The sequence below is a fragment of the Nerophis lumbriciformis genome, linkage group LG33, assembly GCF_033978685.3.
Source record: "Nerophis lumbriciformis linkage group LG33, RoL_Nlum_v2.1, whole genome shotgun sequence".
Lineage (NCBI taxonomy): Eukaryota > Metazoa > Chordata > Actinopteri > Syngnathiformes > Syngnathidae > Nerophis > Nerophis lumbriciformis.
The window spans coordinates 22,892,272-22,917,031 of NC_084580.2; the positions used below are offsets into that span (position 1 = coordinate 22,892,272).

The window sequence follows — 24,760 nt, forward strand, 5'->3', positions numbered from 1 at the left end:
TATACTCTATTAGACACAACACAACCAGGCTTATATTTAATATGCCACAAATTAATCCCGCATAACAAACACCTCCCCCCTCCCGTCCATATAACCCGCCAATACAACTCAAACACCTGCACAACACACTCAATCCCACAGCCCAAAGTACCGTTCACCTCCCCAAAGTTCATACAGCACATATCTTTCCCCAAAGTCCCCAAAGTTACGTACGTGACATGCACATAGCGGAACGCACGTACGGGCAAGCGATCAAATGTTTGGAAGCGTACTCACGGTACCGTGTCTGCGCATCCAACTCAAAGTCCTCCTGGTAAGAGTCTCTGTTGTCCCAGTTCTCCACAGGCCAATGGTAAAGCTTGACTGTCATCTTCCGGGAATGTAAACAATGAAACACCGGCTGTGTTTGTGTTGCTGCAGTCGGCCGCAATACACCGCTTCCCACCTACAGCTTTCTTCTTTGCTGTCTCCATTGTTCATTGAACAAATTGCAAAAGATTCACCAACACAGATGTCCAGAATACTGTGGAATTTTGCGATGAAAACAGATGACTTAATAGCTGGCCACCATGCTGTTCCAAAATGTCCTCTACAATCCGTGACGTCATGCGCTGACGTCATCATACCGGGACGTTTTCAGCAGGATATTTCTATATTTTTAAGATTTCATCATTGATATATAAACTATCAGACTGCGTGGTCGGTAGTAGTGGGTTTCAGTAGGCCTTAAATGTCAGTGCGGCCCGCAAGTTTTATATGAATGGCGCTTGACAGCGTTGTGTGCGGAGCTGAAGGAATCTACCAATCACGGTGTGGTATATGGCTCTCGAGGGCCGAACATTGACGTCACTTGCGTGATGCAAGCTGAGAAACGTTTTGCCGCTTTTCCACTAGACCCGCACGCGCTCTTCCTCCCTCCTTCGCTCGCCCGCCTACACGCTCTCTCTGTCACTGTGTGTGTGTCTCTCTATCGCTCCCTCCCCTGGTGCCGCTGTAAACAGTCCGGGCCGGGGAGACGAGCGGTCCGGTAGCTTCCGACGCACTCCGCTGAAGGACCGAGTGACAATACAAAACTGTGGTGCACTGGACCCCAGCGCTAATACTCCGGCAGAGAATCGCTGGGCGAATCGGATGTGGAACACGTTAGTCGTGATGTTAGCCCATTCAGGGCTAATTGTGCTACCGTAACTGTAAACTCCACGGCGAGCCCTCCCTCCGGCTCCAGACAGAGACGATTCTTGTTATTTGGCTCCAAAATGGCTCTTTCAACGTTCTGGGTTGCCTACCCCTGCGTTAGTGGAAAAGCGGCAAACGAGTGAAAGCGACAGAAACGTTGCCATGGAGACGAGGGGTTTTCTTACATGTCTGGCTGCAGTCACACCGCGACACCTGTCCGTCAGTAATAACAGTTCCCGATAACCTGGACCAATTCAAACCGTTATTTGTTTTTTTGGATTGTTTAATTTGCATTGCCTCACACGATGAACACTACATATATTTCTATAAGACGTCGGATAACACTCCGGGAGCCGTCACTTTTTTGCGCTTGCTATCCCGGTACTTTCCCGGCTATTATCCGGCGACCGCCGTGTTGCTGTAGGGAAGAAAAGCGGAACGACACACACTGCGGAAATAACATTATTCTCTGTGCCTCGGCTAAATACAAATATATTCCACAACCCCAAACATGTCTTTTTCAAAGCCTGCAGTGAAGAGAAAGGTTAGTGATGAGCAAAGACAATTTCAAGAAAAGTGGGAGATGCAATATTCCTTTGTTGAGCACAGGGGCACCCCGACGTGTCTTATTTGCACAGAGAAAGTTGCGGTGCACAAGGAATACAATTTGAAACGTCATTATACAACTAGACATGCTGAGGAGTATGCAAAATACCAGGGAGATGAGAGAGTGAACTGGGTTGCAAATTTTAAAACAAGTCTACTGAGGCAACAAGATTTCTTCAAGAAAGCAACCGAAAAGAGCGATGCAGCAGTCAAATCTAGCTACAAGGTGAGTGAGATGGTTGCTAGGGCGGGAAAGCCATTCAAAGAAGGTGAATTCATTAAAAAGTGCATGTTGGATTTTTTTAAAGAAATATTTTCTTGCGGCCCAGCCTCACCCAGTTTCTGCATCCAGTGGCCCCCAGGTAAATTGAGTTTGAGACCCCTGATTTAGATAGTGTTGCGATACTTAAACTGGGAAGAAGTAATCAGATTACTGACTACTCCTTCAAAATATAACTTGTTTACCTTATTAATAATAGTAATAATGGATTAGATTAAGTCAGTGTGTTTCTAGACACTCAAATTGCGCTAGAGTTAGAACTGAGAAGGCATCATTCATGCAGTCCACACATTCAATGTGGTAAGCTACATTTATTTATAATAATAATAATAACTAGATGAAGCAATTCCTGAAGGAATTGCGTGTGAATGCTCCAATGCTGAAGTTGAACTGAAATGCTGACAGAATGTAGTTTGAATGTAAGAATAGTTTGAATGTTGGAATGGTTTGAATGTTGAAGAGTTTGAATTTCGGGAAAACCGGGAATTTTTAAAGTTTTTAAACCATCCATCCATCTTCTTCCGCGTATCCGAAGTCAGGTCGCAGGGGCAGCAGCCTAAGCAGGGAAGCCCAGACTTCCCTCTCTCCAGCCACTTCGTCCAGCTCCTCCCGGGGGATCCCGAGGCGTTCCCAGGCCAGCCGGGAGAGATAGTCTTCCCAACGTGTCCTGGGTCTTCACCGTAGCCTCCTACCAGTCGGACGTGCCCTAAACACCTCCCTAGGGAGGCGTTCGGGTGGCATCCTGACCTGATGCCCGAACCACCTCATCTGGCTCCTCTCCATGTGGAGGAGCAGCGGCTTTACTTTGAGCTCCTCCCGGATGGCAGAGCTTCTCACCCTATCTCTAAGGGAGAGCCCCGCCACCCGGTGGAGGAAACTAATTTCGGCCGCTTGTTAACGTGATCTTGTCCTTTCGGTCATGACCCAAAGCTCATGACCATAGGTTAGAAAAAAACAGGAATTCCTGGAAATTTGTTGAATGTGGAAAAATGGTTGTTTGAATTTCCAGGATGAATTGAATGTGTTGAAGGTGGAATGGTTTGAAAAATGTGGGAATTGTGGAAGTTTGAAAAATGGATAATTAATTTTGAATGGGGGAAATGTCCCTAAAGACTGGGAATTCTAGAAAATCCGGGAATATATTCTATTAAGTGTTGAAACGGAGCACACAATTCCTGAACACACTGAATATTTTGAAGTTGGAACGGTTTGAATCGGATGAAAAATGTGCAAGTTGTGGAACTTTCATTTTATTCCTTTCAATGGGAAATCATGGAAATTGTTGAGAATTTCGGGGAAAGCGGGATTTTTTGGAAAATGCTAAAAAATTGGAATGTTCTGAATGAGTTGAAAAGGTTGGTGTTGGAATTTTTCAAATGGTTGAGAAATGTTGACGTCGTAACATTTTTAATTGAGAAATGGTATTATGGAATTCCTTGAATTTCGTGAAAACCGGGAATTTTTCCAGTTCAAAAAGCAACTTTGTTTTCTGTCCTGATTAAAGGCCTACTGAAATGCGATTTTCTTATTCAAACGGGGATAGCAGGTCCATTCTATGTGTCATACTTGATCATTTCACGATATTGCCATATTTTTGCTGAAAGGATTTAGTAGAGAACATCGTCGATAAAGTTCGCAACTTTTGGTCGCTGATAAAAAAGCCTTGCCTGTACCGGAAGTAGCAGACGATATGCGCGTGACGTCACAGGTTGTGGAGCTCCTCACATCTGCACATTGTTTACAATCATGGCCACCAGCAGCGAGAGCGATTCGGACCGAGAAAGCGACGATTTCCCCATTAATTTGAGCGAGGATGAAAGATTTGTGGATGAGGAAAGTGAGAGTGAAGGACTAGAGGGCAGTGGGAGCGATTCAGATAGGGAAGATGCTGTGAGAGGCGGGTGGGACCTGATATTCAGCTGGGAATGACTAAAACAGTAAATAAACACAAGACATATATATACTCTATTAGCCACAACACAACCAGGCTTATATTTAATATGCCACAAATTAATCCCGCATAACAAACACCTCCCCCCTCCCGTCCATATAACCCGCCAATACAACTCAAACACCTGCACAACACACTCAATCCCACAGCCCAAAGTACCGTTCACCTCCCCAAAGTTCATACAGCACATATATTTCCCCAAAGTCCCCAAAGTTACGTACGTGACATGCACATAGCGGCACGCACGTACGGGCAAGCGATCAAATGTTTGGAAGCGTACTCACGGTACCGCGTCTGCACATCCAACTCAAAGTCCTCCTGGTAAGAGTCTCTGTTGTCCCAGTTCTCCACAGGCCAATGGTAAAGCTTGACTGTCATCTTCCGGGAATGTAAACAATGAAACACCGGCTGTGTTTGTGTTGCTGCAGTCGGCCGCAATACACCGCTTCCCACCTACAGCTTTCTTCTTTGCTGTCTCCATTGTTCATTGAACAAATTGCAAAAGATTCACCAACACAGATGTCCAGAATACTGTGGAATTTTGCGATGAAAACAGACGACTTAATAGCTGGCCACCATGCTGTCCCAAAATGTCCTCTACAATCCGTGACGTCACGCGCTGACGTCATCATACCGAGACGTTTTCAGCAGGATATTTCGGCGCAAAATTTAAAATTGCACTTTAGTAAGCTAACCCGGCCGTATTGGCATGTGTTGCAATGTTAAGATTTCATCATTGATATATAAACTATCAGACTGCGTGGTCGGTAGTAGTGGCTTTCAGTAGGCCTTTAAGAGGAATGATTTGACGGTGGAACAGTTGAAGTGGGTTAAAAATGTTGTAACTACAATTTCCAGAATTAGTGGAATATGTTGAAGGTGGAATGGTTTGAATCGGTTGAAAAATGTGGAAATGGTGGAATTTTGAAAAATGGCTAATTCATTTTGAATGGGGAAAAATGTCCCGGAAAACGTGGAATTCTGGGAATTTTTGGAATTTGTCAAGGGGAAAGCCTGTGATTACCGAATAGGCTGAACAGTTTGAAGTTGGAACGGTCTGAATCGGATGAAAAATGTTGGGGTTGTTTAACTTTGAAAAATGTCCCATTATTTTCAATAAGAATTTCAAGGAAATTTGGGAATTCTTTTGAAAATGCTAAAAAAAAAAAATGTGAATGTTCTGAATGAGTGAATGGTTGGTGTTGGAATTGTTCATATCGGTCGAGAAATGTTGAAGTAGTAAACATTTTTCCATTGACAAATAATATTATGGAATTCCTGGAATTTTGGGAAAAGCTGGAATATTTCCAGAGAAAAACACTTCATTTTTTTGTCCGCATTAAGAGGAATGATTTTCCGATGGAACGATTAAAAAATGTGGTCGGCAGAAAAAAGTATTAAAAAAGCGGGAATTCTTCGAATGTTTTGGAACTTGGAAAACTGATAGTTTGAATGTCCAGGATTAGCGGAATATGTTGAAGGTGGAATGATTTGAATCGGTTGAAAAATGCGTAAATGGTTGAAGTTTGAAAAACGGCCAATTCATTTTGAATGGGAAAAATGACTAAGCACTTATTTCTTCTTGTTTTAAGCTAGTTTAGCAGCTATCTTAGCTATTAGCTTGCCCGTCCTTTGTGTGTAACATGTTTAGCCTCGTTCTACTGTCCTTCAGTGATAATAGTACTTGTAAGAAATGTAATGTATTTGCTGCAATGGAGGATGGTTGGAGGTGTGATGTAAGAAGATAAAGTTAGCTGTCGTGACAACTAATTCCTCTGGTCGGCCAACTGAACATCAAAAATACAAATTAGCGGTTAAAAATCTGGACGTTTGGGGTCTTTGTGAGTGGAAAATATTTAATTTCACAATTGTGCGATACAAGAAGACCTGGCAATAAAGTCCCAGACTAAATCAGAGTTGTAAGGTTTGATGAACATGATGGCCGAGTAGTACAAAGTTTAGTTTCTACACAGTTTGGTGAATATATGTATGTAAGTAAAAATGCATCTGTTGTTTTATGTCAGTTTTGTTCAACTAAACTCCTATTTGTTAAACCTTTGTACAAATTTAAAACAATCACAGTGCTAACTTTTGTTAGCCTGTCAATGTGGTCGTCCATTGTATGTTAGCATTAAGCTAAAACGCCAACATTTATCTTTTATGGTTGTATTGTTTTTTATAAGTTTACACCAAACTGTATTGTTGATTGAACATGATAGTTACATGTATGTGCAGGTCTTTTGCAGGCTCCTCAAACACACGGTGGAGAAAGTGTGGCGTCACTCCGGTGGGTGTACGGGTGTGTCGAAGGTACGCAGAGACAGAAAACTCCCCCACAATGGTAATAAACCTCCCAGTCCTCTACATGTCACAAGGACTAGTAACGTTACTATGAAACACGCAACCGTCCCGTCCTTGAGGCGGCCATTCCAAATAGCGACTAAACTACGAAGCTAAAGTTGGCAAGGAAAATCCATACACCCACAACACATCTCATCTGATTGTGTTGTTGTGAACGACATCATCCATGTAGGATTAATGTACAAACAGGACAACCTACTCAGTGGCCTAGTGGTTAGAGTGTCTGCCCTGAGATCGGTAGGTTGTGAGTTCAAACCCCGGCCGAGTCATACCAAAGACTATAAAATGGATTACTCAAGGGTTGGAATTGGGGGTTAAATCACCAAAAATTATTCCCGGGCATGGCCACTGCTGCTGCCCACTGCTCCCCTCACCTCCCAGGGGGTGATCAAGGGTGATAGGTCAAATGCCTCCATACCTCAAGCTGAGAACAGCAGCACACTTCCCCCTTCACAATAATAGGCCTGACTGCACTAACAAAATAAAGGTTTCAAAAAAGCACCTCACACAAGCATAATGAACTTATTGATGCATTTACACAATTATTATGCTTTGACCCAAAGTTCTGGTTAAAAATTGTCCAAAGATATATTGCACCAATAAATTTGAGAGATTCTGCATTTAATTAACAAACATTTTATACATTTTTATTTTATAAAAAGTGGTAGTAAAAAAAAAAAAAAAGTGTAAAAGGTAAAGAATTGAATTAAAAACAATTATTTAAATGTATTTGTACTATTATTTTACTTGTGGTTTATTCGTTACTAACTCATATCCGTTTTTTTAAACTATATTTAAAGTTGAGTTTTGGTAAAATAATTGCTGGTGTTTTCAAATTAATGAATAATTGTGTAATTAATCGTGACTACAATATCAATCACATTAATGGTGATTATTATTTCTGCCATAATGGTCCAGCCCTAACTGTACCCTTTTTAAACAACAGAGGGTGTAAAACACAATCTATTCTACATGTTTCATTAACTCTACTTTATCTTTCATGCATCTAAAGGATATAAATATCATTCTATGATGTGTCTTTTTCCATCCATCCATCCATTTTCTACCTCTTGTCCCCTTTTGGGGTAACATTTTTTAAATGTTATCCTAATTAAAAATGTATCCTCCAGTTTGTGGCTATTATAAGGCATATTTCCAGAGGATATGCATTTTTACAGCATGTTTTAAAGAGATAGCATTTAAAAAATGACTTCTGGGTATATTTTATTGATCAACTAATTCTTATTTAGGGGGATTAGTGAGCGGAATAGAGGCGCTCCCATTGACTCCATTGTTAGAATTAGGATAGTTAAGATTTTGCTAACGATTGTTTACGACTTAGAATGCATAAACAATGAAAATATATTATTGTCTTACATAAGGATTGTGAATGATAGGCAAAATAAAAATAAAAAATCAGATCCCCTTTGATAATTTCTCTACATCCTGTGAACGGGTTGATGTTGTGGTGAAAGTGAGAAATTAAATACATGTCGGGAAAATGCAAATTTCAGCAAAAATGGCTGGCAAACTTTTTAAAACCCGGTTAAAGATTGTTGGCGGTAAACCCAGAGAGGCATGTGTATGTTGTAAAATGATGTTAGAATTAGCTTTATTATTTGGGTATTATACTCTCGGCAGGGTCCTTGAGGGTGCATGGGAGTTTGCCCAACCAGTCTACATGTGTTTTGTGGACTTGGAGAAGGCATTCGACCGTGTCCCTCGGGAGGTCCTGTGGGGAGTGCTCAGAGAGTATGGGGTATCGGACTGTCTGATTGTGGCAGTCCGCTCCCTGTATGATCAGTGCCAGAGCTTGGTCCGCATTGCCGGCAGTAAGTCGGACACGTTTCCAGTGAGGGTTGGACTCCGCCAAGGCTGCCCTTTGTCACCCATTCTATTCATAACTTTTATGGACAGAATTTCTAGGCGCAGTCAGGGCGTTGAGGGGATCTGGTTTGGTGGCTGCAGGATTAGGTCTCTGCTTTTTGCAGATGATGTGGTCCTGATGGCTTCATCTGGCCAGGATCTTCAGCTCTCACTGGATCGGTTCGCAGCCGAGTGTGAAGCGACTGGGATGAGAATCAGCACCTCCAAGTCCGAGTACATGGTTCTCGCCCGGAAAAGGGTGGAGTGCCATCTCCGGGTTGGGGAGGAGATCTTGCCCCAAGTGGAGGAGTTCAAGTACCTCGGAGTCTTGTTCACGAGTGAGGGAAGAGTGGATAGTGAGATCAACAGGCGGATCGGTGCGGCGTCTTCAGTAATGCGGACGCTGTATCGATCCGCTGTGGTGAAGAAGGAGCTGAACCGGAAGGCAAAGCTCTCAATTTACCGGTCGATCTACGTTCCCATCCTCACCTATGGTCATGAGCTTTGGGTTATGACCGAAAGGACAAGATCACGGGTACAAGCGGCCGAAATGAGTTTCCTCCGCCGGGTGGCGGGTCTCTCCCTTAGAGATAGGGTGAGAAGCTCTGCCATCCGGGGGGGGCTCAAAGTAAAGCCGCTGCTCCTCCACATCGAGAGGAGCCAGATGAGGTGGTTCGGGCATCTGGTCAGGATGCCACCCGAACGCCTCCCTAGGGAGGTGTTTAGGGCACGTCCGACCGGTAGGGGGCCGCGGGGAAGACCCAGGACACGTTGGGAAGACTATGTCTCCCGGCTGGCCTGGGAACGCCTCGGGTCCCACAGGAAGAGCTGGACGAAGTGGCTGGGGAGAAGGAAGTCTGGGCTTCCCTGCTTAGGCTGCTGCCCCCGCGACCCGACCTCGGATAAGCGGAAGAAGATGGATGGATGGATGGATGGATATTTGGGTTTAGGGGGCCCACCCCAGCCCAGCTCTGACTTGTTCCACCACTGGTCATTGTGATTATATTATATATTACAAATGTCATTTTCTTGTCAATAATGAAATATACAGTTAGTAAACATGTGAGAGTAAGAAGTTAACAAACCTGTTCTGTGTAACACAACTTGATGTTTCTTGAAAACAGCGTCCAGTAGTTGACAGTTCTCCTCTTTTGTTCTGGAAAGTTCCGCCTCGTATTCCGCTATCGTTCTTTCTAACACTACAAATATTTCCTCGACGGCAGCAGTTAGTCGCCGGTCCACCAACGCTCTCAACATGTGTAATGTAGACATTTTCACACAATCACAACACTTTACTCTCACTCTTGATCTCTACTTAGCGATGTGTTTATAACTTCTGTTAGCAGCTAACAAGCTAAGCTAACTAGCGAGCTAAGCTAACTAACAAGCAAAGATAGCAACGAGAAGCGGCACAGTGCTTCTAGCGCATCGAGACGACTTTATCCTTGAATAAAGAATCAAATATGTATTTTATACGACGTAAATATTTCAAACTTGAGAACAAATAATAAGACTGACTTATTAGCGTCCTGCGCTTTTTTTTCCTCCGTCGAAGTGCTTTCACGACAGTTAGCACACTTGACGTTAAATCTCCTTCTTCTTTTCAGTTTTACGGCAGCTGGCATCCATCTGTGTTGCATTACTGCCATCTTCAGTTTCATTTTAAAATGAAATGACAATCTCTCCTTGAGTCCAGTATTGTTCAAGAACGTCCTATCCACATCCTGCAGGGTGTTTCCCAATGAAAAACTATTGATCATTTAAATAGTTATGTCCAATCCTAATTATGATCATTATTACTTGCTGTTTCCTTACAGTCCCTCTCCATCTTGGAACCCGGACCAGGTTCTCAACAGGAAAAAAAACGCCTTCCTTTTTCATCATTTTCCCAAATGATTTGCCACTGCTGACTACAATCATACTTTTGCCTTCCCTCTTAGATAACTTCATGTTTACATCAATCTCATCTTTCTTGCTGGCTGTTTTTGCATTTAAAACTCAGTGTATACAATTTTTTATTTATTTATTTGTGGTATAAAATAATCCGTGTTTTAAAATGTAGTGTATAAAAAACTGTGTTTTAAAAAATCTGTTTTAAAATTCAGTGTTTGAAAAAAATTTAGTGTTTTAAAACACAGGTTGCAAAAATCCAGTGTACAAAAATTCGGTTTTTAAAAAGGTAGTGTTTTAAAACTCAGGTTATAAAAATTCAGAGTTTTAAAATTCAGTGTGTGCATTTTTTTTTTTTAATTTGGTGTATAAAAATAGTGTTTGAAAAAATCAGTGTTTTGAAATTCAATGTGTAAAAATATCAGTGTTTGAAAAAAATGTATGTTTTGTAAAAATTCTGTGTAAATATGATGTATAAAAAACAGTGTTTAAAAAAATCAATGCTTTAAAATTCAGTGTATAAAAAATATATTTTTTTAAATTTGGTGTATAAAAAACAATGTTTTAAAAATAATTATTTTAAAATTCAGGGTATAAAAATTCAGTGCTTGAAAAAAATGTTGTGTTTTAAAACTCAGATTACAAAAATACAGTGTACCAAAATTCAGTTTTTAAAAACGTAGTGTTTTAAAACACAGTTTAAAAAAATTCTGGGTTTTAAAATTCAGTGGGTAAAAATTCATTGTATAAAAATTAATTTGAAAAAAAAAAATCAGTGTTTTGAAATTCAGTGTGTAAAAAATCAGTGTTTGAAAACAATGTGTGTTTTATAATTCAGTGTGTAAAAAATCAGTGTAAATATGATGTATAAAAAACAATGTTTAAAAAAATCAATGTTTTAAAATTCAGTGTATACAATTTTTTTTAATTTGTTGTATAAAAAAACAGTGTTTTTAAAAAATATATTTTAAAATTCAGTGTATAAAATATATATATTTTTAATTTGGTGTATAAAAAACAATGTTTAAAAAAATATTTTAAAATTCAGGGAATACAATTTCAGTGCTTGAAAAAATGTTGTGTTTTAAAACTCAGATTACAAAAATACAGTGTACCAAAATTCAGTTTTTAATAACGTAGTGTTTTAAAACACAGTTTAAAAAAACTCTGGGTTTTAAAATTCAGTGGGTAAAAATTAATTGTATAAAAATTAATTTGAAAAAAAAAATCAGTGTTTTGAAATTCAGATGTAAAAAATCAGTGTTTGAAAACAATTTGTGTTTTATAATTCAGTGTGTAAAAAATAAGTGTAAATATGATGTATAAAAAACAATGTTTAAAAAATCAATGTTTTAAAATTCAGTGTATACATTTTTTTTTGGTGTATTAAAAACAGTGTTTTAAAAAAATATATTTTAAAATTTAGTGTATAAAATATATATTTTTTTAATTTGGTGTATAAAAAACAGTGTTTAAAAAAATATTTTAAAATTCAGGGTATAAAAATTCAGTGCTTGAAAAAATGTTGTGTTTTAAAACTCAGATTACAAAAATACAGTGTACCAAAATTCAGTTTTTAAAAACGTAGTGTTTTAAAACACAGTTTAAAACAATTCTGGGTTTTAAAATTCAGTGGGTAAAAATTAATTGTATAAAAATTCATTTGAAAAAAAAAATCAGTGTTTTGAAATTCAGTGTGTAAAAATATCAGTGTTTGAAAAAAATGTATGTTTTGTAAAAATTCAGTGTAAATATGATGTATAAAAACAGTGTTTAAAAAAATCAATGTTTTAAAATTCAGTGTATACAATTTTTTTTTTAAATTTGGTGTATAAAAACAGTGCTTTAAAAAATATATATTTTAAAATTCAGTGTATAAAATATATATATTTTTTAATTTGGTGTATAAAAAACAGTGTTTAAAAAAATATTTTAAAATTCAGGGTATAAAAATTCAGTGCTTGAAAAAATGTTGTTTTAAAACTCAGATTACAAAAATACAGTGTACCAAAATTCAGTTTTTAAAAACGTAGTGTTTTAAAACACAGTTTAAAAAAATTCTGGGTTTTAAAATTCAGTGGGTAAAAATTCATTGTATAAAAATTCATTTGAAAAAAAAATCAGTGTTTTGAAATTCAGTGTGTAAAAATATCAGTGTTTGAAAAAAATGTATGTTTTGTAAAAAAATTCAGTGTAAATATGATGTATAAAAAACAGTGTTTAAAAAAATCAATGTTTTAAAATTCAGTGTATAAAAAATATATTTTTTTAAATTTGGTGTATAAAAAAACAATGTTTTAAAAATAATTATTTTAAAATTCAGGGTATAAAAATTCAGTGCTTGAAAAAATGTTGTGTTTTAAAACTCAGATTACAAAAATACAGTGTACCAAAATTCAGTTTTTAAAAACGTAGTGTTTTAAAACACAGTTTAAAAAAATTCTGGGTTTTAAAATTCAGTGGGTAAAAATTCATTGTATAAAAATTCATTTGAAAAAAAAATCAGTGTTTTGAAATTCAGTGTGTAAAAATATCAGTGTTTGAAAAAAATGTATGTTTTGTAAAAATTCAGTGTAAATATGATGTATAAAAAACAATGTTTAAAAAATCAATGTTTTAAAATTCAGTGTATACAGATTTGTTTTAATTTGGTGTATAAAAAACAGTGTTTTTAAAAAAAATATTTTAAAATTCAGTGTATAAAATATATATATTTTTAATTTGGTGTATAAAAAACAGTGTTTAAAAAATATTTTAAAATTCAGGGTATAAAAATTCAGTGCTTGAAAAAATGTTGTGTTTTAAAACTCAGATTACAAAAATACAGTGTACCAAAATTCAGTTTTTAAAAACGTAGTGTTTTAAAACACAGTTTGAAAAAATTCTGGGTTTTAAAATTCAGTGGGTAAAAACTCATTGTATAAAAATTCATTTGAAAAAAAAAAATCAGTGTTTTGAAATTCAGTGTGTAAAAATATCAGTGTTTGAAAAAATTTTATGTTTTGTAAAAATTCAGTGTAAATATGATGTATAAAAAACAATGTTTAAAAAATCAATGTTTTAAAATTCAGTTTATACAATTTTTTTTTTAATTTGGTGTATAAAAACAGTGTTTTTAAAAAATATATATTTTAAAATTCAGTGTATAAAATATATATTTTTTTTAATTTGGTGTATAAAAAACAGTGTTTAAAAAAATATTTTAAAATTCAGGGTATAAAAATTCAGTGCTTGAAAAAATGTTGTGTTTTAAAACTCAGATTACAAAAATACAGTGTACCAAAATTCAGTTTTTAAAAACGTAGTGTTTTAAAACACAGTTTAAAAAAATTCTGGGTTTTAAAATTCAGTGGGTAAAAACTCATTGTATAAAAATTCATTTGAAAAAAAAAATCAGTGTTTTGAAATTCAATGTGTAAAAATATCAGTGTTTGAAAAAAATGTATGTTTTGTAAAAATTCAGTGTAAATATGATGTATAAAAAACAATGTTTAAAAGATCAATGTTTTAAAATTCAGTGTATACAATTTTTTTTTTAATTTGGTGTATAAAAACAGTGTTTTTTTTTTAAATATTTTAAAATTCAGTGTATAAAATATATTTTTTTTAAAATTTGGTGTATAAAAAACAGTGTTTAAAAAAATATTTTAAAATTCAGGGTATAAAAATTCAGTGCTTGAAAAAATATTGTGTTTTAAAACTCAGATTACAAAAATACAGTGTACCAAAATTCAGTTTTTAAAAACGTAGTGTTTTAAAACAGTTTAAAAAAATTCTGGGTTTTAAAATTCAGTGGGTAAAAACTCATTGTATAAAAATTCATTTGAAAAAAAAAATCAGTGTTTTGAAATTCAGTGTGTAAAAATATCAGTGTTTGAAAAAAATGTATGTTTTGTAAAAATTCAGTGTAAATATGATGTATAAAAAACAATGTTTAAAAAATCAATGTTTTAAAATTCAGTGTATACAATTTTGTTTTAATTTGGTGTATAAAAACAGTGTTTTTAAAAAATATATATTTTAAAATTCAGTGTATAAAATATATATTTTTTTAATTTGGTGTATAAAAAACAGTGTTTAAAAAAACATTTTAAAATTCAGGGTATAAAAATTCAGTGCTTGAAAAAAATGTTGTGTTTTAAAACTCAAGATTACAAAAATACAGTGTACCAAAATTCAGTTTTTAAAAACGTAGTGTTTTAAAACACAGTTTAAAAAAATTTGTGTTTTATAATTCAGTGTGTAAAAAATCAGTGTAAATATGATGTATAAAAAACAATGTTTAAAAAATCAATGTTTTAAAATTCAGTGTATACAATTTTTTTTTTTAATTTGGTGTATAAAAACAGTGTTTAAAAAAAATTATTTTCTTTTAAATTCAGTGTATAAAATATATATATTTTTTAATTTGGTGTATAAAAAACAGTGTTTAAAAAAATATTTTAAAATTCAGGGTATAAAAATTCAGTGCTTGAAAAAATGTTGTGTTTTAAAACTCAGATTACAAAAATACAGTGTACCAAAATTCAGTCTTTAAAAAACGTAGTGTTTTAAAACACAGTTTAAACAAATTCTGGGTTTTAAAATTCAGTGGGTAAAAACTCATTGTATAAAAATTCATTTGAAAAAAAAAATCAGTGTTTTGAAATTCAGTGTGTAAAAATATCAGTGTTTGAAAAAATTTATGTTTTGTAAAAATTCAGTGTAAATATGATGTATAAAAAACAATGTTTAAAAAATCAATGTTTTAAAATTCAGTGTATACAATTTTTTTTTAAATTTGGTGTATAAAAACAGTGTTTTTTTTAAAAATATTTTAAAATTCAGTGTATAAAATATATATATTTTTTAATTTGGTGTATAAAAAACAGTGTTTAAAAAAATATTTTAAAATTCAGGGTATAAAAATTCAGTGCTTGAAAAAATATTGTGTTTTAAAACTCAGATTACAAAAATACAGTGTACCAAAATTCAGTTTTTAAAAACGTAGTGTTTTAAAACAGTTTAAAAAAATTCTGGGTTTTAAAATTCAGTGGGTAAAAACTCATTGTATAAAAATTCATTTGAAAAAAAAAATCAGTGTTTTGAAATTCAGTGTGTAAAAATATCAGTGTTTGAAAAAAATGTATGTTTTGTAAAAAATTCAGTGTAAATATGATGTATAAAAAACAATGTTTAAAAAATCAATGTTTTAAAATTCAGTGTATACAATTTTGTTTTAATTTGGTGTATAAAAACAGTGTTTTTAAAAAATATATATTTTAAAATTCAGTGTATAAATTTTTTTTTTTTTTAATTTGGTGTATAAAAAACAGTGTTTAAAAAAACATTTTAAAATTCAGGGTATAAAAATTCAGTGCTTGAAAAAAATGTTGTGTTTTAAAACTCAAGATTACAAAAATACAGTGTACCAAAATTCAGTTTTCAAAAACGTAGTGTTTTAAAACACAGTTTAAAAAAATTCTGGGTTTTAAAATTCAGTGGGTAAAAATTCATTGTATAAAAATTAATTTGAAAAAAAAATCAGTGTTTTGAAATTCAGTGTGTAAAAAATCAGTGTTTGAAAAAAATTTGTGTTTTATAATTCAGTGTGTAAAAAAATCAGTGTAAATATGATGTATAAAAAACAATGTTTAAAAAAATCAATGTTTTAAAATTCAGTGTATACAATTTTTTTTAATTTGGTGTATAAAAAAACAGTGTTTTTAAAAAAAATATTTTAAAATTCAGTGTATAAAATATATATATTTTTAATTTGGTGTATAAAAAACAGTGTTAAAAAAATATATTTTAAAATTCAGGGTATAAAAATACAGTGCTTGAAAAAATATTGTGTTTTAAAACTCAGATTACAAAAATACAGTGTACCAAAATTCAGTTTTTAAAAACGTAGTGTTTTAAAACACAGTTTTAAAAAATTCTGGGTTTTAAAATTCAGTGGGTAAAAATTCATTGTATAAAAATTCATTTGAAAAAAAAATCAGTGTTTTGAAATTCAGATGTAAAAAATCAGTGTTTGAAAACAATTTGTGTTTTATAATTCAGTATGTAAAAAAATAAGTGTAAATATGATGTATAAAAAACAATGTTTAAAAAATCAATGTTTTAAAATTCAGTGTACACATTTTTTTTTTGGTGTATAAAATACAGTGTTTTTAAAAAATATATTTTAAAATTTAGTGTATAAAATATATATTGTTTTAATTTGGTGTATAAAAAACAGTGTTTAAAAACATATATTTTAAAATTCAGGGTATAAAAATTCAGTGCTTGAAAAAATATTGTGTTTTAAAACTCAGATTACGAAAATACAGTGTACCAAAATTCAGTTTTGAAAAACGTAGTGTTTTAAAACACAGTTTAAAAAAATTCTGGGTTTTAAAATTCAGTGGGTAAAAATTCATTGTATAAAAATTAATTTGAAAAATAAATCAGTGTTTTGAAATTCAGTGTGTAAAAAATCAGTGTTTGAAAACAATGTGTGTTTTATAATTCAGTGTGTAAAAAATCAGTGTAAATATGATGTATAAAAAACAGTGTTTAAAAAAATCTGTTTTAAAATTCAGTGTATAAAAAATTTGTAATTTTTATTTTGGTGTATAAAGCCAGTGTTTCGAAAAAAATTGTTTTAAAATTCAGTGTCTAAAAATGTGTTTTAAAACCCAGATTACAAAAAGCCAGTGTACCAAAATTCAGTTTTTAAAAACACAGTGTTTTAAAACACAGTGTAAACAAATTATGAGTGTTAAAATTCAGTGTATAAAAATTCATTTGAAAAAAAAAAAATCAGTGTTTTGAATTTCAGTGTGTAAAAAATCAGTGTTTGAAAACAATGTGTGTTTTATAATTCAGTGTGTAAAAAATCAGTGTAAATATGATGTATAAAAAACAGTGTTTAAAAAAAATCTATGTTTTAAAATTCAGTGTATAAAAAATATTTATTTTTTATTTTGGTGTATAAAGACAGTGTTTTAAAAACAATTGTTTTAAAATTCAGTGTCTAAAAATGTTGTGTTTTAATACCCAGATTACAAAAATCCAGTGTACCAAAATTCAGTTTTTAAAAACACAGTGTTTTAAAACACACTGTAAACAAATTATGAGTGTTAAAATTCAGTGTATAAAAATTGATTTAAAAAAAAAAATTGGTGTATAAAAACAGTGTTTAAAAAAATAAGTGTATAAAAATTCAGTGCTGAAAAATTTGTGTCACGTGACATCAAACCTGACACCTCATTGTTTTTATCTGCTCTTTCATTTCCCCAATATTCCCACATGAGCAGGTACTGTCGGAGGCAGATATTTACATATATCCGAATTTAAGTGTTACTTCTTTTATTTCATAATCATATTACAAAACAGCTAGTGTTTTTCTTCCAATTGTGGTCTTTTGGTTGTCTGCATAAACTGTGTCCTTAACCTTGAATGAGGAATGTAAGAAAGAGAGATACTCCTTTCTCTTATCTAGCATTCTTCCCAGGTGCGGAGGACAATGGGCATGTGTTTTGGCTGGAGGGACATGAGTGCGAGGGTGGGAGAGAGAGAGACTTAAGAGGGGAGAGGGTTTTTCGAGGGGGGGCAGACCATCTTGGCGGCGCGATTGAATGTTCTATGCTGGACTGGTCTCAATGTATATGCAAAGCTTTGCAAATATATTACAAAATACCTATTCTGTCTCTGGTGGTTTTTCTACTCAGCTTTAAGTGTCGGAAAGAGCTTGGGAGCGACTTGTGACTTGAATTCCCTGGGAGGAACAACTGGTCCAAACGCAACAGTACCCATACACATACTACTTCTATTCCTTCGCTCATCCTTCTGGAGTGGATAAATAGCATAAATAACATTTTCTGACTCAATATTAGTAAGAGTTGAAACAGAATGACTACATATTAATATCTTCCTGCATCCACTTTCTAGTGCCATTAATATGGCAAACATGTCAGCTGCACACACACTAATATCATCTGATGTTCTCTTGCAACACCCAAACTGCTGATCAAGTACTGATATTGCTGACCTGCTCTTATTCTCTGGGTCCTTGGATCCATCCCTAAATATCTGAGTCATGTGCCGAGGCTTCCGGGCTTGTGTGGAGTAATGGAGGTTAGATGTAAATATAAACGGAATACAATGATTTGCAAATCCCTTTCAACCCATATTCAGTTGAATATGCTACAAAGACAACATATTTGATGTTCAAACTGATAAAAAAATTTTTTTTGTTGCAAATAATCATTAACTTTAGAATTTGATGCCAGCAACACGTGACAAAGAAGTTGGGAAAGGTGGCAAAAAAATACTGATAAAGTTGAGGAATGCTCATCAAACACTTATTTGGAACATCCCACAGGTGAACAGGCAAATTGGGAACAGGTGGGTGCCATGATTGGGTATAAAAGTAGATTCCATGAAATGCTCAGTCATTCACAAACAAGGATGGGGCGAGGGTCACCACTTTGTCAACAAATGCGTGAGCAAATTGTTGAACAGTTTAAGAAAACCCTTTCTCAACCAGCTATTGCAAGGAATTTAGGGATTTCACCATCTACGGTCCGTAATATCATCAAAGGGTTCAGAGAATCTGGAGAAATCACTGCACGTAAGCAGCTAAGCCCGTGACCTTCGATCCCTCAGGCTGTACTGCATCAACAAGCGACATCGGTGTGTAAAGGATATCACCACATGGGCTCAGGAACACTTCAGAAACCCACTGTCAGTAACTACAGTTGGTCGCTACATCTGTAAGTGCAAGTTAAAACTCTCCTATGCAAGGCGAAAACCGTTTATCAACAACACCCAGAAACGCCGTCGGCTTCGCTGGGCCCGAGATCATCTAAGATGGACTCATGCAAAGTGGAAAAGTGTTCTGTGGTCTGACGAGTCCACATTTCAAATTGTTTTTGGAAATATTCGACATCGTGTCATCCGGACCAAAGCGGAAGCGAACCATCCAGACTGTTATCGACGCAAAGTTGAAAAGCCAGCATCTGTGATGGTATGGGCGTGCATTAGTGCCCAAGGCATGGGTAACTTACACATCTGTGAAGGCACCATTAATGCTGAAAGGTACATACAGGTTTTGGAACAACATCTGCTGCCATCTAAGCGCCGTCTTTTTCATGCTTATTTCAGCAAGACAATGCCAAGCCACATTCAGCATGTGCTACAACAGGGTGGCTTCGTAAAAAAAGAGTGCGGCTACTTCCCTGGCCCGTCTGCAGTCCAGACCTGTCTCTCATCTAAAATGTGTGGCGCATTATGAAGCCTAAAATACGACATCGGAGACCTCGGACTGTTGAACGACTGAAGCTCTACATAAAACAAGAATGGGAAATAATTCCACTTTCAAAGCTTCAACAATTAGTTTCCTCAGTTCCCAATCGTTTATTGAGTGTTGTTAAAAGAAAAGGTGATGTAACACGGTGGTGAACATGCCCTTTCCCAACTACTTTGGCACGTGTTGCAGCCATGAAATTCTAAGTTAATTATTATTTGCAAAAAAATAAATAAGGTTTATGAGTTTGAACATCAAATATGTTGTCTTTGTAGTGCATTCAATTGAATATGGGTTGAAAAGGATTTGCAAATCATTGTATTCCGGTTAGACAGTCCGAAACCCCATACTCTCTGAGCACTCCCCACAGGACTTCCCGAGGGACACGGTCGAATGCCTTCTCCAAGTCCACAAAACACATGTAGACTGGTTGGGCAAACTCCCATGCACCCTCAAGGACCCTGCCGAGAGTATAGAGCTGGTCCACAGTTCCACGACCAGGACGAAAACCACACTGTTCCTCCTGAATCCGAGGTTCGACTATCCGGCGTAGCCTCCTCTCCAGTACACCTGAATAGACCTTACCGGGAAGGCTGAGGAGTGTGATCCCACGATAGACTGTCTGATTGTGGCGGTCCGCTCCCTGAATGATCAGTGTCAGAGCTTGGTTCGCATTGCCGGCAGTAAGTCGGACACGTTTCCAGTGAGGGTTGGACTCCGCCAAGGTTGCCCTTTGTCACCGATTCTGTTCATAACTTTTATGGACAGAATTCCTAGGCGCAGTCAAGGCGTTGAGGGGATCTGGTTTGGTGGCTGCAGGATTAGGTCTCTGCTTTTTGCAGATGATGTGGTCCTGATGGCTTCATCTGGCCAGGATCTTCAGCTCTCACTGGATCGGTTCGCAGCCGAGTGTGAAGCGACTGGGATGAGAATCAGCACCTCCAAGTCCGAGTCCATGGTTCTCGCCCGGAAAAGGGTGGAGTGCCATCTCCGGGTTGGGGAGGAGATCTTGCCCCAAGTGGAGGAGTTCAAGTACCTCGGAGTCTTGTTCACGAGTGAGGGAAGAGTGGATCGTGAGATCGACAGGCGGATCGGTGCGGCGTCTTCAGTAATGCGGACGCTGTATCGATCCGTTGTGGTGAAGAAGGAGCTGAGCCGGAAGGCAAAGCTCTCAATTTACCGCTCGATCTACGTTCCCATCCTCACCTATGGTCATGAGCTTTGGGTTATGACCGAAAGGACAAGATCACGGGTACAAGCGGCCGAAATGAGTTTCCTTCGCCGGGTGGTGGGGCTCTCCCTTAGAGATAGGGTGAGAAGCTCTGTCATCCGGGGGGAGCTCAAAGTAAAGCCGCTGCTCCTCCACATCGAGAGGAGCCAGATGAGGTGGTTCGGGCATCTGGTCAGGATGCCACCCGAGCGCCTCCCTAGGGAGGTGTTTAGGGCACGTCCGACCGGTAGGAGGCCACGGGGAAGACCCAGGACATGTTGGGAAGACTATGTCTCCCGGCTGGCCTGGGAACGCCTGGGGATCCCCCGGGAGGAGCTGGACGAAGTGGCTGGGGAGAGGGAAGTCTGGGCTTCCCTGCTTAGGCTGCTGCCCCCGCGACCCGACCTCGGATAAGCGGAAGAAGATGGATGGATGGATGGATGTATTCCGGTTATATTTACATCTAACACAATTTGCCAACTCATATGGAAACGGGGTTTGTATTATATGACTGGGCCGGCACGCTGTTTGTATTGAGGAAAAGCGGACATGACAACAGGTTGTAGAGGATGCTAAAGGCAGTGCCTTTAAAGGCAAGCCCCCAATACTGTTGTCTGGGTGGAAATCGGGAGAATGGCTGCCCCGGGAGATTTTCGGCAGGGGCACTGAAATTCGGGAGTCTCCCGGGAAAATCGGGAGGTTGAAACCGATACTGATAATTTCTGATATTACATTTTAAAGCACTTATCGGACATCTCTAATTTCGAGGTAGTGGAATTCGTTCCGAATCGGTTGAAATGTGAACGGTACCAGCAAGTGTTGTTGTACTGGAAACTAATTTACAAACACAACTTCATCACACACAATACTCCACTATGGAATTGTTCTTATATTAAAATGAGAAACAAATCCATCTATGAACAGCAATGGTTTGAAAAAGGCATTTGGTCGCTGATGCACTTATTGAGTTATAAAAGTATTTTATTATTTGAAGATGTAATTAAGTACGACCTGCAAATTAACAAAAATATTTAAAATATATATAAAAGCTTTTGTTCAAAATATTCTAAATACAGCATACAATGTTTTTCAGAACTATTTTCTAAACTTGCTGGGCTTTTGGTGGATTGACACAATATTACAGATTTGAAACTCTGAAATTAGACAATTCTTTACTATTTCTTCTTCGCTGTATTTTCTCTGGAACAAAACTAACAAACAAAAAAATACAAATAACTTGAACGTTTCCATTCTTTCAAAAGCAAAGGAGTTCATTTAAGGAAAAAAAGACGGAATAGACCAATTCAAATAATTTTTAGGATGTTGTTTTGCAAATGAAGACAACACTTGTTCGTTCTGTGATAGGGAAACAAAATAAACCGTTTATTTTATGAATGTATGCAAAGCAAATCTCAAATATTGGCTTTTGCCTGACACTCCATACTTGTTTTCTGAAATTCATATTGTTTTGGGGATGTTAAAAAAAATAAAAATAGATTTTTAAAACACAATATTGGGAGTTTTAATTGTATCCACAAAAGTAAGTTTGTAAAAATAAAACCATCCTTCCTCAAACAATTCAGTCATTTTCTCTCACTTTTATATTGCATAAAGATTCCGGGGACCTACATATAAAACAATCACAACACAATCATCATATTACAAAAGAGAGTAACAAAGATCATTAATAAAATGTATTATAGAGACCCAACAAATGATTCATAAAGTCACACATTTTAAAATGGTATGAAAGACAACTGTTCAAATGATGTATGAAGTAAATAATAATATGCTTCCTGAAGTGGTCCAGAAGATGTTTCAGATGTGAACCAGTACATATGTATATCATATAAAGGTGCTAATCTATGGGATCATTCACAATTACAAATAAAACTATGTAATACTTCAATATTTCAAACACCTATAAAAAATTATGAATAAGTCTAAAATTGTCTGATGAATATATATACACATAAAATGTTTATTGTATGTCAAATATGTCTTGTACTGTTTACTCTCACCTTTTCAGTCAAATTGTTCTGTTCAATTTTTAATAAAAGTACACAATGTTGCATATTAATGCATGTACTTGACTGAAAAAAGCACTAATATAAAATATCTAATCTATAAATGTAGAAGCATATTAAAAAGATTGTTACACAAACAACAATGTCACACATGTTATATGTGCTGATGTTGTTAGAAAGTCCAAATTAAAGTTTATTTCAAATCCTGCAGTTTCATTTGCTGCTGCTGTTCTCACCAGCACACTTGTGTTTCTTACACTGGTACCTATATGAGAATCTTTCACCACACACACTGCAACTCAACACTTTCTCTCCTGTGTGTCTTCTCATGTGTCTTACGAGGTTTGATCGTTCACAAAAGCTTCTGTTGCAGATTGAACAGGAATGTGATTTTTCACCAGTGTGTATTCTAGTGTGTACTTTCAAACACTGATTTTGTGTAAAACCTTTACCACAGATTGAACAGGAAAAAGTTTTTTTGCCAGTGTGCGTGCTCATGTGTACTTTCAAATGGTGACTTTGTGTAAAACCTTTACCACAGGTTGAACAGATAAAAGGTTTTTCACCAGTGTGTGTTCTCATGTGTACTTTCAAACTCGGACTGTGTGTAAAACCTTCACCACAGATTGAACAGATAAAAGGTTTTTCACCAGTGTGTGTTCTCATGTGTACTTTCAAATTGCAACTTTCTAAAAAACCTTTACTACAGATTGAACAGGAAAAAGGTTTTTCTCCAGTGTGTGTACTCATGTGTCTTTTCAGATGACTATGGTATTTAAAGGTTTTGTCACAGTGAGAACATTTGAAGTGAGTGTTGTCAGTGTGACATGTCTTATCATCTTTAGAGTCTTCATCATCAGTGTCAGGAGAGTGTGACGTTGTGTCCTCACTATCTGATAGTGGAGCTAAGAGCTTGTCTGCTTGTGATCCTCCACAGTGGTCTCCATCAGCTTCTGTTGTCATGTGTTGTGTTGAGCTGCTGCTCTTCTCCTCACTTTCACCTTTGACCTCATCATCTTCACTCTTCACAGGGAACTCCACCAGTCCTTCAAGATGATCTCCCTCCTGACTGATGCTGTGTTCCACCTCCTCTTCTTTAATGTGGGAGGTATGTGGCGCCTCCTCTTCCTTCTTAAAGCAGGGGGTCAGTGGTTCCTCCTTGTTCCATTTAATGTTGGGGGTCAGTGGATCCTTCACTTTGTTTATGAAGTATGGGGTCACCTCCTCTTCATCTTTAAAGTGGGGGGTGAGTGGGTCCTTGTCTTCCTCTTTAAAGTAAGAGGGTCGTGGCTCCTCCTTCACCATCCTGAAGCTCCACTCATGTTGCTCAGAGAGAAGACGTTCTTCACATTACAATGACTTTTATTAGAAATAAACGGGACTTTTCCTAATGTGTTTGTTTCAACTCTGAACACACACACACACACACACACACACACACACACACACACACACACACACACACACACACACACACCCTCTATTTTTTTCAGAGTTCCAACAAACTCATGGTGGTCATGAAGGGCATGAAAAGTTCCACCTGTGCCATACTTGCCAACCTTGAGACCTCCGATTTCGGGAGGTGGGGGGTGGTTGGGGGCGTGGTTAAGAGGGGAGGAGTCTATTGACAGCTAGAATTCACCAAGTTAAGTGTTTCATACATATATATATATATATATATATATATATATATATATATATATATATATATATATATATATATATATATATATATATATTTATTTATTTTATATATATATATATATATATATATATATATATATATATATATATATATATATATATATATATCCTGAAAATATGCAAACAAACTGTGTTTAGATAATTGATACTTCAAACTTGCATAAATAAATATTAAGGAATGTAACATAACTTGGCTTCTGAGAGTTTCAAAATGTAATGAATAAAATGCTAAAGTTGTTGATGAACAAGCAATTATTTTAATAATTAAATATGGTCATTTTAAATGAATTATTATGATAATTTAAAATCAATTATTTCAAATATGTTTATTTTAATGTATAATTCTATGGCTGGATGTAATAAGGAGTCACGAAAAAATACAAATAAAAATACAATTAATATTGATGTTTTTAGC

The 24,760-nt window shown here is 35.7% G+C and overlaps 1 protein-coding gene across 8 annotated transcripts in view; it reads right to left on the minus strand.

The window, feature by feature from the left end:
- Window positions 1-24,760, minus strand: part of LOC133575717 (uncharacterized) — a 215,002-nt gene that overhangs the window by 15,679 nt on the left and 174,563 nt on the right. For 2 of the 8 annotated variants that reach the window (XM_072912165.1, XM_061928512.1), the window contains exon 3: window positions 21,707-23,984. The exons of 2 other annotated variants lie outside the window; for them this stretch is intronic. In XM_072912165.1, the coding sequence (XP_072768266.1) occupies window positions 22,855-23,984 (1,130 nt within the window). In that variant the 3' untranslated portion in view covers window positions 21,707-22,854. Of the gene's footprint in view, window positions 1-9,325; window positions 9,826-21,705; window positions 23,985-24,760 lie in introns of those variants that run through there. 4 more of the 8 variants (XM_072912166.1, XM_061928513.2, XM_072912168.1 and 1 more) reach the window with 4 other exon arrangements.